We start from the raw sequence: 14,435 nt of genomic DNA on the forward strand, positions 1-14,435 counted from the left end.
ATTGGATGTCATTTTTGTCCTCGGGGCTCCTGGACTGGGATTTAATCCCACAACCTTCTGATTCAGGGTGAGAGGGCTACCCACTGAGCCATGGTTGACACAATAGACAATACAAAGTTAGAAAGGGAAAGTTACCCTTTAAAACCCCCCAACTTTTGCCTAAATCTAATAATAAAGACCCCAGTCTAGATAACATGGATTTAACTTCAACAAATGTGAGAGCATTGGTTTAGAGCCACAGTTTTCGACTGAGACTCGCGCACCTTTTTGTCTCTATTGCTCGTGTCAATGACAACCAGGCGACGGAGCTGAGGGCTGCATTTGGAGGAGAATAACAGGGCCTGCACCCCAGTTGGGAAACTGCCATGGGCATCGCACTAATAGAGAGACAGGAAGGTGCTGGAGGACTGAGTGGGAAATGGGCCTCCAACCGGTTACATCAGTCACTCAGAGCGAACGAGAAACACTTCTCTTACAATACATATACAGGGAAGAGGCTGCAATGAAATCTGTCCCTTTTAACCTGCATAAAGGCAGGAGGCTCAGATGCACACGCTGAAGGAGGAGTCTGTTTGGCCCATCATTCCTCCTGCTTTCTCTTTGAAAAGACAAATTCATCTAACTGCTCTGCTCTTCCCCACAGCCCTGCAAATTATTCCCTTTCAAGTATTTATGTTTGGAAAGATACCATTGAATCTGCTTTCAGGCAGATCAGAACAACTCGCTTCAAAATATTAAAATAAAATCTCCCTCATGGATAAGGCTGGCAGGGCTGAAAGGCAGAGGTAGGTAGATTTAATGTTGGAGATGGATCGGCAGTAATCCACGGCCCCTAAGGCAGAGTTTTTGGCAGAGAGAAAGATGTACAAATGATGTTTGAGTTTGAATCGACGGGGAATGCGGTGAGCCAGCTTTACAGTTTGCGAGGAGCATTTTATGAGTATGGGGATAAAGCCAGTTGATTATTGGCTCACCAATTGAGACGGCAGGCAGCCACACAGGGAACAGCTCAGGTTAAAGATGAGGGGGGGAGAGCTGGTTACTGCCCCGGATAAGATTAATGGAGCTTTTGAGGTTATTCATTGAGGGCTATACAAGTTTGAACCACTGGAGGATGGCTCGGAGACGGGACAATGTTTAGATGGATTGGACTTCCCAGTGGTAGATAGAGTGATGAGCAATGGGGTTGGAGGAAGTTATTGACTGTATTCGTTCCTAGCAATCGGGGAAAGCCCTGGGGCCAGATGGTTTTCCGGTGGAATTTTACAAACAGTTTGCGGCCTTGTTGGTGCTGTACTTACTGGGAATGTTCAATGACTCTCTGCTGAGGGGGATGCTGCCGGCCACACACAAGTTGGGCCTGATTTCTCTCATCCCTGGTGAATCAATACTGATGTGAAAACACCAGCTAAGATTCTGGCAAAATGTTTGGAGGAGTGCACACCAGAAGTGATCTCTGAGGACCAGACAGGGTTTGTCAGGGGCCACAGTTAGCGTCCAACATCAGGAGGCTTTTGAATGTGGTCATGTCGCCCCCTATGGAGCAGGTGCCGGAGGTAACCATCTCCATGGATGTGGAGAAGGCCGTTGACCGTGTGGAGGGCAGCTACTTCTTCGAGGTCTGGGTGATTTGGGTTTGGGCGTACTTTTATTTCCTGGGTGAAACTGCGATATAATTCCTATGGCTAGTGTCCGGACCAATGCTGTGAGCTCAGGATATTTCTGACTACACGGGTACGAGACAGGGATGCCTGCTGTCTCCACTATTGTTTGCGCGAGCGATTGAACGGTTGGCCATTGCGCTTGGATCGTCAGTGAAATGGAAAGGATTGAGAGGGGAGAGGGGGAGGAACATAGAGTGCCCCTTTATGCAGACGATTAGTTGTACGTTTCTGATCCTCTCTCAGGTATGGGAAATATAATGTAACTGTTGAAAAGAATTGGACATTAAACTGTGGGTAATAATAGATTCTGTGACCAATATTTAGTTAAACACGGATCTGAATAAGGAAACGTTGCAACCACATGTGAAGTTTAAATGTCTCGTTGTGTCAGGATGAACCAGCATTTGAGGAATATGAAATCTCTGGAGTGTTGGTCTCCAAGTACTGTATTGAACACTGGAGAATGAGCTTGAATTGGGACAGAGATAAGCGTGAGTGAGCATCGTAAACTGCTATTGTGTCGGGGTGTTCTGGGTCTGAGAGTTTTAACCCTGCAGTTAATTGTCAGGGATGCAGTACAATAAACTCTGAACAAATGTGTGTGTGAGAAGTATCTGAAGCACCAGGAACCAGCTGAAATAGCAGAGCTGAATGTCTCCCAGTGCAGCCACAGTACTGAACTTAATCCAGCTTCCAAGTCCACCTGAGAACCAACCTCCTGGCTATTCATCTACAAGAAGCTTCAGAGCCTCATGAGAATTATTTGTTTCTAAAAACCCTTCACTCCAACTAAATGATCAGCTGAACAAGAAGACAACAGGCCTGCAGCGATATAAAGATTAGTCTACATTCCATTTTCATCATTCCAGCTTCAACTTGATCTGTACCTAATTTCTGTGTATGTGCCAGTGAGTGTGAAAGAGACGAGAGACTGAGATGTTCAAACATCCAGGGAAATAGTGTGATAATAAATAACCTTTCTTTTAAAAATTACCAGTAAGCCTGCTGCTGAAATGTATTTTAAATAAAGAAAGATCACCCAGAGGGTAAGAAAATATCACACAAACATTCTGATAATGGACTGGAAAGGACCACGAATTGTAATCAAACGCTGTCTCACCCTCTTCAGGTAGCTATACAGAGGCTGCAGCCTCACACTGAATGTCTACGTAATCCAGAGACGCCTCCAGTCCACAAACATCAGCTTCAGCCCAGGCGTGGGTGAAACTTTTTAAAAACCAGTTGCAATGCAGTTGTTTGACCGGCACTAGGACCCGGCTGGGATCAGAAACCTTCAGGCCCCGCCCACTAGCTGCAGTATCACCAAGACGCCAGCGCATGCGCTCTGCCTCCCCAAGTTGGCGGCTGTGAACCAGGGCCTGGTCCCGGGAGAGAGCTGACCGGCGGTGATGTGACCTGAGGATCACCGCACCTCAGGCAAGGGGCCAGGTTGGGAAGGCGGTGCCTTCAGGAATAACTGGGAAGGTGATGTTTGGTCAGTTGCTGCAGTCTGTGTAGTGAAGGTGCTGTCACAGTGGTGTGAGGTGAGGAAGTACAGGATTATCACCCAGCAATGGTCAATTAAGGGGAATGTAAATCCAGCTCAGGCTGCTTTCAGATTGGAAAGGGAGCTAAGGTGTGTCCTCCGAGCTGGTGAAAGTTGGGGCTTTGGCAGTTTCTCTGTAAAGTCCTTCTCATTCCCTCCCTCCCTCTACCACCTCTATCTTTAGAGTCATAGAGTTTTACAGCACGGAAAGAGACCCTTCGGCCCATTCATAATCTTTATTATTGTCACAAGGAGGCTGACATTATCACTGCCAGTTATTGTGAAAATCCCGTAGTCGCCACACTCCGGCACCTGTTCGGGTACACAGGGAGAATTCAGAATATCCAATTCACGTAACAAGCTCGTCTTTCGGGACTTGTGGGAGGAAACCGTCGCACCCGGAGGAAACCCAGGCAGACACGGGGAGAACGTGCAGACTCCGCACAGACAGTGACCTAAGCTGGGAATCGAACCCAGGTCCTTGCTGCTGTGAAGCAGCAGTGCTAACCACTGTGCTACCATGCCGCCCATAAGATTATTAGATTACTAGATCTGGATGAATTGTTTCCCAGGATGCTGTGGGAGGTGAGGGAGAGAATGCAGCGGCTCTGACCCAAAGTTTTAATTCCTCTCTGGCCACGAGGGGAATTGCCAGGGGATTTGAGAACAGCTAATGTGGTCCCACTGTTTAAAAAGGTTGTAGAGATAAGCCAGGGAACTGCAGACCAGTGAGTTTCACATCAGTGGTAGGGAAACTATTGGAGAAAATTCTGATGGACTCTATCTCCACTTGGAGAGGTTTGATTAGGATAGTCAGCATGACTTTGTCAGAGGGAGGTCATGCCTAACAAATTTGATTGCATTTTTTGAGCATGTGAATTGGTGTGCAGATGGGGGTAGTACAATTGATGTAGTTTACATGGATTTCAGCAAAGCCTTTGACAAGATCCCACATGAGAGACTTGAAATTGAGCAGGTGGATTCAAAATTGACTTAAATGTAGGAGACAGAGGGTGACGACTGCTTTAGTGACTGGAAGCCAGTGACCAGTGGCATCCCACAGGGATCTGTGCTGGGTCCCCTATTATTCAGCATTGATACAAACAACATGGACGGCTATGTGGGGGGTCGGATCAGTGCTTTGTGGTGACACAAAGATTGGCCGGGTGGTTAACAGTGAGGTCGAGTGTCTTGGGTTACAGGAAGATACTGACGGGTTGGTCAAATGGGCGGATAAGTGGCAAATGAAACTTAACCCTAAAAAGTGTGAGGTGACACATTTTGGAAGGGGTAATGTGACAACAAAGTATTCAATGAACAGCGTGACACTGGGATGTTTCTGAGGAACAAAGGGACCTTGATTTGTTTGTCCAAAGATCTGTGAACGTGGAAGGGCAGGTTAATAGGGTGGTGAAAATGACATATGAGACATTACTGTGAGCAGTTCTGGTCACCACATTAGAGGAAGGATATGATTGAACTGGTGGTGCAGAGGAGATTCACCAGGATGTTGCCTGGGATGGAACATTTGAGTTATGAAGAGATGTTGGATAGAACAAACAAAGAACAAATAAATGTACAGCACAGGAACAGGCCCTTCTAACTTCCCACGCCTGTGCTGGCCATGCTGCCCATCTAACTTAAAACCTTCTACTCTTCCGTGGTCCATATTACGTTATTCCCATCCTATTCATGTATTTATCAAGATGCCCATTAAACGTCACTATTGTACCTGCTTCCACCACCACCTCCAGCAGTGAGTTCCAGGCACCCAGTACCCTCTGTGTCAAAAGGTTCCCCTTGCACATCTCCTCTAAACTTTGCCCCTCGCAACTTAAACCTCTGCTTCCTAGCAATTGACTCTTCCACCCCTGGGAAAAAGCTTCTGACTATCCACTCTATGCCCCTCATAATTTTGTAGATATCTATCAGGTTGCCCCTCAACTTCTGTCGTTCCAGTGAGAACAAACCGAGTTTATCCAACCCCTCCTCATAGTTAATGCCCTCCATAATAGGCAACATCCTGGTAAACCTCTTCTGTACCCTCTCCAAAGCCTCCACATCCTTCTGGAAGTATGTGTGGCGACCAGAATTGAACACTATATTCCAAGTGTGGCCTAACTAAGGTTCTATGCAGCTGCTACATGACTTGCCAATTTTTAGACTCAATGCCCTGGCCGATGAAGGCAAGCATGCCGTATGGCTTCTTGACTACCTTCTCCACCTGCGTTGTCACTTTCAATGACCTGTGGACCTGTACACCCAGATCTCTCTGCCTGTCAATACTCAAAAGGGTTCTGCCATTTGTTGTATATTTCCACCTGTATTAGACCTTCCAAAATGCATTACCTCACATTGTCTGGTTTAAACTCAATCTGCCATCTCTCCACCCAAGTCTCCAACCGATCTATATCCTGCTGTATCCTCTGACAGTCCTCATCGCTATCTGCAATTCCATCAACAATTGTGTGATCTGCAAACTTACTAATCAGACCGGTTCCATTTTGCTCCAAATAATTTATATATGCTACAAACAGCAAAGGTCCCAGCACTGATCCCTGCAAAACACCACAAATTACAACCATCCATTCAGAAAAGCACCCTTCCACTGCTACCCTCTGTCTTCTATGACCGAGCCAGTCCTGTATTCATCTTGCCATCTCTGATCCTGTACAACTTCACCTTCTCTCCCAGTCTGCCATGATGGACCTTGTCAAAGGCCTCACTGAAGTCCATGTAGACAACATCCACTGCCCGATCTTCATCAATCTTCTTCGTCACTTCCTCGAAAAACCCGATCAAGTTAGTGACACACGACCTCCCCTTCACAAACCATTCTGCCTCTCGCTAATACATCCACTTGCTTCCAAATGGGAGCAAATCCTGTCTCGAAGAATTCTCTCCAATAATTTCCCTACCACTGACGTAAGGCTCACTGGCTTGTAATTTTCTGGATTATCCTTTAGGCTTGGGTTGTTTCCATTGGAGCTGAGAAGATTGGGGGTGGGGGGAGGGAAATCTGATGGAGGTGTGCAAGATTATTAGGGCTGTACAAAATTATTAGGGGCTTGGACAGGGTGGATAGGGAGCAGCTGTTCCCCTCTGTTGAAGGTCAGTCAGAAGGGGAGATGAGCTCATGGTGAAGGGCAGAAGGTTTCGGGGGGTTCGGAGTTAAAAGCCTTTTTACCCAGAGGGTGGTGATGATTTGGAATGCACTGCCTGAGAGGGTGGTAGAAGCGGGTTGCCTCACATTTTTAAAACAGTACCTGGATGAACACCCCTGGCACATCAAAACATTCAAGTTCGGTGGCATCGCAGACAGCCTAGATGATGGCATAGAATTGCAAGAAGATATTGACAGACTCGGTGAATGGGCAAATTTGTGGCAAATGGAATTCAATGTAAGCAAGTGTGAGGTTATACATTTTGGACCAAAAGCGAATGGAACAGAGTACTTTCTAGGTGGAAAGAGGTTTGGTACAGTGGATGTCGAAGAGACTGGGGGGTGAAGGTGCATAGATCTGTTGTGGGAAAAATAACCCACAGAAACTAGACTGTAGACTATTCAGTGAGAGAAATGCTTTATTAAATGACAGAGCTCTGGGAGAAGCCCTATACCCTCAGACAGGGGGTTGCCAACTTCTCCTCGATTGTGTTTGGGACTTAGCCTTTATACACATGAGTAAACAAAGTTGACAGTTGATCATGAGTCAGTTCGTTAGGCAGATGCATTAGTCATTTTGCAATAGGAAACAGCAAGAAATCGAGGCCAACTTCTGCTAATTTACTTAGCAGATACTATGACAGACACTGCGTTGCAACATCCGGTACGGGCAGTTGCCTTTTTACTGAACATCTGCCTTCATCGCGGTTTGTGGTTGGAACTCTTTGTATGATAGCAGTTGAACAACGGAGAAGTATGATAATAACTTATAACTCAAAGGTCAGTTTGTTGTGCAAATGTCTTTTGCGTAAGTCAGCACATTTAATGTCTTTAAACAGAGTCCATTTTATATCAGGCGGCATCCATTTTGTATCTTCTGAAGTCTGTTCGGAATTCTACCTCTTCAGATCCTTAAAATGCCACAAACAAGTGCAGAAATTAATAAAAAAGGCTAATGAAATGCTGGCATTTATATCTGGAGGATTGGAGATTGGACAAGTTATGCTGCAGTTGGACAAAACCCTGGGAAGACCCCACTTGGGGGCTGTAAACAGTTCTGGGCACAACACCGTTGGAAGGATATTTTGCACTTGGAGGGAATGCAACACAGGTTCAATCAAACAATACCCCACAATACCTAGATTACAGGGGTTAAATTACCAGGAGAGATGACACAAATTAGGCCTGTTTTCGCAAGAATTTAGAAGGTTAAATATCTCTTAAGATATTAACAGGGAAAGACAGGGTCGATGAAGATAAACTATTTCCACTGGTTGGAGATTCTAAAGCTGGGGATCATTGTCTAAAAATCAGGGCTGGACCGTTCAGGAGAGATGTTAGGAAGAACTTCACACACGGATGGGAGAGGTTTGGAACTCTCTCCCACAAACAGCAGGTGAAGCTGGATGAGTTGTTAACATAGATACATAGAAGATAGGAGGAGGCCTTTTGGCCCTTCGAGCCTGCTCCACCATTCATCACGATCATGGCTGATCATCCAACATAAGTTTAAATCTGAGGTAGAGTTTTGTTGAGCAAAGATATTCAGGGATATGGAGTTAGGTCACAGATCAGCCTGATCTCACTAAATGGCAGGACAGACTTGAGGGACTGAATGGCCTACTCCTGTCCCTATGGGTATTCCTGTGATTCTGAAATTCCAACAACACCATGACAGCGAAAGAGTCCGGATTAGAACCTGAGTTAGTCCGAACTGCAAACCGTCCCTCCAGATCCTTGCCCTTCATGGATTTAATGAAGGTCAAGGCATTAATTGGATTATTGAAAGACTTGACGGAGTTGTTGGATACCGTTTTTCGGGAGCAGGATAAAGCCTGACGGAATTCACTCCCCACAGCCTTGAGCTGCCTTTGAACTTCATCGACGTCGCGACGCTTCGTTTGTGTTGCTGCCGAAAAGTCCCGAATCCTCACTCCCTCCTGGAGCCGGACGCCACCTCACCGTAACCGTCTCCAGGACCTTCTGCCGATCTTTCAAGTTGTGGAAGTGAATGACAACAGGCCTGGGATGAAAACTATCCCTCAGTCTCAGAGACAGGATATGATGCACTCTTTCTAATTTGGAACACTCAGGCTTCACATCCAGCTGAGAAAACGTGGCAGCCGGTCCCCGAAGAACCTAACGGGAGCCTTACCCTCCACACCTGACAGGCTGACGACTCGAATGTTCTTTCTCTGACCCTCGGTCCTCCAGGACCTCCGCCAGCCACTCGGCTGGTTTTCAAAGGATTGAATTCTTGCCTCTGTCGAGGAGGCATCTTGCTGAACGTTCAGGATTCTCTCCTCCGGATCATCGAGCCTCTTCATGGTGTTTTGCAACTGGGCCTCATGAGCTCACAGATATTGAGTCAGCACACTCTGCCTCTGGTCAATAACACGGACAATGTCAGCAGTTATCATTTTCGCCGCCTGCCAGAGCCCCGGAGAGCGCGGAGTCGAGAGACCTCCTGAGGATCAGGCCACCATGTTGAAAAGGTGGCTCCACCCCGCTGAATCCACCTGCGCTGTTTTATCACTGATTTCTTCACTTTTTCCGGCATAATCCTACCAGACCGAACTCTGACGTCTTCCAGGGACATGATGACAAATATGAATTCAAGGAATAGGGAGACGAGTGGCGGGCTCTCCGGATAATCGACAGATTATAGGTGAGTGGCACCAGAACCTGTGGAAAACCAGCTACTCCCGCACCTGTATCACATTCTCCCCCCCCAGATTGATAGGTTTCCAGATATTGAAGATGTTGGGGGATATGGGGATAGTGTGGGAAAATTATGCTGAGGTAGATCGGCCAATCATCCCATTGAATGGTTCAGGTTCGATGGGCCGAATGGCCGACTGCAGCTCATATTTGTTGTGATCTGGACAGGAAGCAGTGAGCTTGGATCTGTAAATCAACATGAATCAGCACCTTCAGGAGAATTAGGACGGTGAATATTAGATACAGCAGAGTGAGAATGGAGGGAGAGTGTGTGGGATGGAGATTTACAGCTTTCGGGGAATAAGAGAGGAAAACATGTTCCATCGGAACTAGAATTATCTGTTCTGAATTTCTAACCTGTACTGACAGTGATGAATTTTGTAAATTGTTTTTACAGGATATTAGACGAGGAGGAATTACAGACAGAAATCTCAAACGTCACGTCTCGATCTGACAGTCACTTCCTTCCTTGGAACCTGAATGTTATCGGGCTTTCAATCTAGAAGGAGAAATCTTTACCCAAACTGTCAGCTAAACATTTCAACCATCAGTCTGACTGGAAAAGCACCGAGACCCACACAACACACGCCCGAGTGAGAGTGTTCCAGTGAACTAACTGTGGAAAGAGCTTTAACCAGTTACTCAGCCTCAAAAACATAACGGCATTCAGAGCGGGGAGAGACCGTACCCTTGTTGTGGACAAGGCCCAGCCTGGAGAGACGTGGGAGACCCAAAACATGAAGAAGCCGTGGAAATGTGGGGCCTGTGGGAAGGGATTCAGAGTCCCATCTCAGCTGGAGATTCATCGACGCAGTCACACCGGGGAGAGGCCATTCACCTGCTCAAAGTGTGGGAAGGGATTTACTCAGTTCTCCAGCCTGCAGGCACACCAGCGAGTTCACACTGGGGAGAAGCCACTCACCTGCTCTCGGTGTGGGAAAGGATTTACTCGGTTATCTACGCTGCAGATACACCAGCGAGTTCACACTGGGGAGAGATCATTCACCTGCTCCCAGTGTGGGAAGGGATTTACTCAGTTATCCAATCTGCAGAGACATCAGCGAGTTCACACTGAGGAGAGGCCATTCACCTGCTCTCAGTGTGAGAAAGGATTTACTCAATTATCTCACCTGCAGAGACACCAGCGAGTTCACACTGGGGAGAGGCCATTCACCTGCTCTCTGTGTGGGAAAGGATTTACTCGAGTATCCAACCTGCAGTCACACCAGCGAGTTCACACTGGAGAGAGGCCGTTCACCTGCTCTCTGTGTGGGAAAGGATTTGCTGAAGTATCCACCCTGCGGAGACACCAGCGAGTTCACACTGGGGAGAGGCCATTCACCTGCTCTCAGTGTGGGAAGGGATTCACTCAGTTATCTCACCTGCGGACACACCAGCGAGGCCACACTGGGGAGACGCCGTCCACCTCTCAATGTGAGACGGGATTGCATGTTTCATCGGACCTGCTGTGACGCCAACAATTTCACAATCGATTACAGGGGTTGGATTCTGCTGTTATTGTTTCCGCTCTACACCCAGGACTGCATTTTGTTCATTTTGACAGGTGGTCAGTGGGGATGGTCGGAGGGTTTCTTTCTGCTGGACTGGCCGGTCTCACCACTTTGCCTCCAGTGGGCTGATGATCTTTGAGCCTAGTTGCTAATACCTGGCTTCAAATTGCACAAGGATCACAGAGTGAAAGGGTGTTTGGAAGTTTGAAGATATTTAGTTGCCATTTCTGTTTGGAACCCCGCAAAGCCTGCCACGTTACCATGGAGATGGGCCCTGGTGGTTACATGGTTCTTTTGTTTAAGTTATCTGTACGTTCCTCACAGAAGAAAACTATCCGGGTACGAGGGGCAAGTTGTCTGAGGTGGACTGGGAAACTGATTGGTACAGGGAATACCTAATATTTAAGGAATTATTACATATTTATCAGAGGGTCGGTTAGCTCAGTTGGCTGGACGGCTGGTTTGTGATGCAGAGCAAAGCCAATAGTGAAGATTCAACTCCCGTTCTGGCTGAGTTTATTCATGAAGGCCCCGCCTTCTCAACCAGGCCCCTCGCCTGGTTGAGGACAGTGCGGAAGGATGTTTCGGAGCCATGAGGTCATGTTGCAGCTGTACAAAACTCTGGTGCAGCCACATTTGGAGTATAGCGTGCAATTCTGGTCGCCGCATTATAGGAAGGATGTGGAAGCATTGGAAAGGGTGCAGAGGAGATTTACCAGAATGTTGCCTGGTATGGAGGGAAGATCTTATGAGGAAAGGCTGGGCACCAAACCTCAGGAAAGATATATTGGATTGGATTGGATAGGGTGGACAGCGAGAGCCTTTTTCCTCGGATGGTGATGTCTCGCACGAGGGGACATAGCTTTAAATTGAGGGGAGATAGATATAAGTCAGATGTCAGAGGTAGATTCTTTACTCAGAGAGTAGTAAGGGTGTGGAATGCCCTGCCTGCAACAGTTGTGGACTCGCCAACACTAAGGGCATTCAAATGGTCATTGGATAGACATATGGGCGATAAGGGAATAGTGTAGATGGGCTTTAGAGTGGTTTCACAGGTCGGCGCAACATCGAGGGCCGAAGAGCCTGTACTGCGCTGAAATGTTCTATGTTCTATGAGGTGTGCTGACCCTCAGGTTAAATCACCTCCAGTCAGCTCTCTCTCTGTCAAAGGGGAGAGCAGCCTATGGTCCTCTGGGATTTTTGCGACTTTTATTTCACATATATACAACAAATATAGATTCCTTTAAGGAACAAAAATCCAACAGGAAAAGTGATGTAACCGTGGCTAACAAGAAAAGTTAAAGATTCCATGAGATCCATTAGAATTCAGCAAAGGAGGACCAAGAAACTGATGAGAGCAAACTGGCGAGAAACATAAAAACTGACTGGAAAAGCTTCTCCAGAAATGTGAAAAGGAAAAGATTAGCAAAGACCAATGTGGGTCCATTCCAGGCAGAGACAGGAGAGTTTATAATGGGGAGCAAGGAAATGGCAGATAAACTAAACAATGTGTGTCTGTCTTCACAGAGGAAGATGCAGAAATTGTCCCCAAAACACCAGAGAACCAAGGGACTGGCAGAGATTAGTATTGGTGAAAAAGTAGCACTGGAAAAATTAATGGGGTTGAAAGTGAATAAATCCCCAAAAGCTGATGATCCACATCCCAGAGAGTTGAACGAGGTGGCTGTAGAAATCTCTATTCCTCATTCTAAATTCTCCTGACTCTATCTGGAACGGACAAACCTTTTGTCTGAGCAAAATGTTTCCTTTTTACATAGCCACAGAAGCTTTAACAGTCCATTTTTATGTATTTTGCCAGTTCACATTCTATTCTCCCTTTTTTCCCTCAGTGTCTTGGTCGAAGAACGGAAGTAAATCCTCGGGAATGAATGATCACTTTGGACAGGTCCTGAGACAATTAAGTTTCAACTTCCAGGACAGAGTAACTATAATCTTGGAGTGTGATTGTAGGTTATGTAAAAGGGCAAAGTTCTAATTTAAAGTTTAATGTGTAGGTTTCTGAGTTTAAGTAGCTTCTAGTTTGTTTGTTTGTTGTATTAAAAGTCACGTCATGTGATCCTTTAATTTGTTGACTGGGAATTTGATTTTTTCCAAGAAGTTGCTGACCTTTACGAAGATCCTAATCCACAGGTTTTGTATTCCTATTTGAGCCTCGGGCACCTTTCAGTCTCTATTGCTCGTGTCAATGACAGCCAGGTGATGGAGCTGAGGGCAGAATTTAGCTGAGAATAACGGGGCTTGTTCCCCAGGTGGGAAACTGCCATGGGCGTCGCTAATAGGGGCTGATTTAGCACCGGGCTAAAGAGCTGGCTTTTAAAGCAAACCAGGGCAGGCCAGCAGCACGGTTCAATTCCCGTACCAGCCTCCCCGAACAGGCGTCGGAATGTGGTGACTAGGGGCTTTTCACAGTAACTTCATTTGAAGCTACTGCTATTATGTGACAATAAACGATTTTCATTTCATTTTTCATAATAGAGACAGGAAGGTGCTGGAAGACTGACTGAGAACTGCACCTCCAACCAATCAGGGTTCAGGGGAGGGTGACCGGGGCAGACGGTGATGCGACCCCCAGGGTCCAGTGCCCCGTGTCCAAAGCAGGGAGTCACGAGAACAGGGTACAGAGAAGCCGAAGGGGAACCATTTGGGACCCAGAACATTGTGAACATCCTGTTACTCTGGTTGTCTTTGATCCTCAAGTAATTTTCTGTTTTTTTTTTTAACCATGTTTCTGTTTCATCAATAAACTTATAACAGGAAAATATTTGAATTTGTTGGACTTTTCCTGAATAAATTTATTCACTTTTGGGAAAGTGGGTGAGAGAGGTTGACAAGCTCTTTAACAGAAAGTGAGTCCCTCTAAGGTAATTGGCAAAGGAGCCAGAGGGGTAGAGGAGATTTGAATTTTCTTTGACAGTGTTTGAAAATAGAGTTCAGGAAGTCAATTGTGACTGACTAATTTATCAAGGTTCTCTGAGGAAGTAACAAGGGATGTCAATAAAGGGGAACCTGTAGATGTACTTTATCTGGATTTCCAGAAGGTATTTCCCAAGGTGCCACATCAAAGGTTATTACACAAAATAAAAGCAGCAAATGAGCTGGTGTGGGGATGGACACAGGTGACGTTATGGAGATTCAAATATCTGGTATTAGTGATGGTGTGGATATGGGGTCAGAAACTCAACTTGGGGTCAAATCTTGGGGTCACGGTGGCACAGTGGGTTAGCACTGCGGCCTCACGGCGACGAGGTCCCAGGTTCGATCCCGGTTCTGGGTCACTGTCCGTGTGGAGTTTGCATATTCTCCCCGTGTTTGTGTGGGTTTAGGGTCTGGTTTAGCTCAGGACTAAATCGCTGGCTTTGAACGCAGACCAAGGCAGGCCAGCAGCACGGTTCAATTCCCGTACCAGCCTCCCCGAACAGACGAGGGGCTTTTCACAGTAACGTCATTCGAAGCTTACTTGTGACAATAAGCAATTTCATTTTTCATTTCAATCTGATATGGAGATTGTGCAGAGTGTGGTTCAGCCTCAGACAGTTCCCAGGGAGAGGGATGGACTCGGGAGTTAGGGAATGGAATTTCTAATGGTGACTGAAGACAACGGCTTTGGTCTTCCTGATTTTTAATTGGAGGAAAACCTTTCATCTAGTATTGGATGTGGGATAAGCAGTTTGATAATTTAGTCACAGTGGAGGAATGGAGAGGGATGGTGGTGAGGCAGAGCTGGGTGTTGTCAGTTTACATGTGAAAACTAACACGGTGCTTTTGGATGATGTCACCTAGTGGCAGCTTGTAGATGGGAAATAGGAGGG

General features: G+C 46.5%; 1 protein-coding gene and 1 long non-coding RNA gene across 4 annotated transcripts; both read left to right on the forward strand.

Moving 5' to 3' along the window:
* Positions 1-3,087: 3,087 nt before the first annotated feature.
* Positions 3,088-13,387, forward strand: LOC140419526 (uncharacterized). 3 transcript variants are annotated; one of them, XR_011945835.1, is made up of 2 exons: positions 3,088-3,149; positions 12,456-13,387. It is a non-coding gene; the product is annotated as an uncharacterized lncRNA (long non-coding RNA). The 3 variants fall into 3 exon arrangements; XR_011945834.1 differs by having other exon boundaries at positions 3,147-3,208; XR_011945836.1 differs by lacking the exon at positions 3,088-3,149 and adding an exon at positions 10,659-12,285.
* Positions 3,090-10,628, forward strand: LOC140419518 (uncharacterized). Its single transcript, XM_072503419.1, has 2 exons — positions 3,090-3,159; positions 9,492-10,628. Exon 2 carries the CDS (start codon positions 9,832-9,834, stop codon positions 10,564-10,566), a length of 735 nt encoding a protein of 244 aa, XP_072359520.1. The 5' UTR covers positions 3,090-3,159; positions 9,492-9,831; the 3' UTR covers positions 10,567-10,628.
* Positions 13,388-14,435: the final 1,048 nt, after the last annotated feature.

This window comes from Scyliorhinus torazame, chromosome 5 (genome assembly GCF_047496885.1).
Source record: "Scyliorhinus torazame isolate Kashiwa2021f chromosome 5, sScyTor2.1, whole genome shotgun sequence".
Classification (NCBI taxonomy): domain Eukaryota; kingdom Metazoa; phylum Chordata; class Chondrichthyes; order Carcharhiniformes; family Scyliorhinidae; genus Scyliorhinus; species Scyliorhinus torazame.

Bases quoted from the DNA above. Each gene is read 5' to 3' on its own strand.
- LOC140419518 (XM_072503419.1), top strand. From the start codon at position 9,832: ATGAAGAAGCCGTGGAAATGTGGGGCCTGTGGGAAGGGATTCAGAGTC.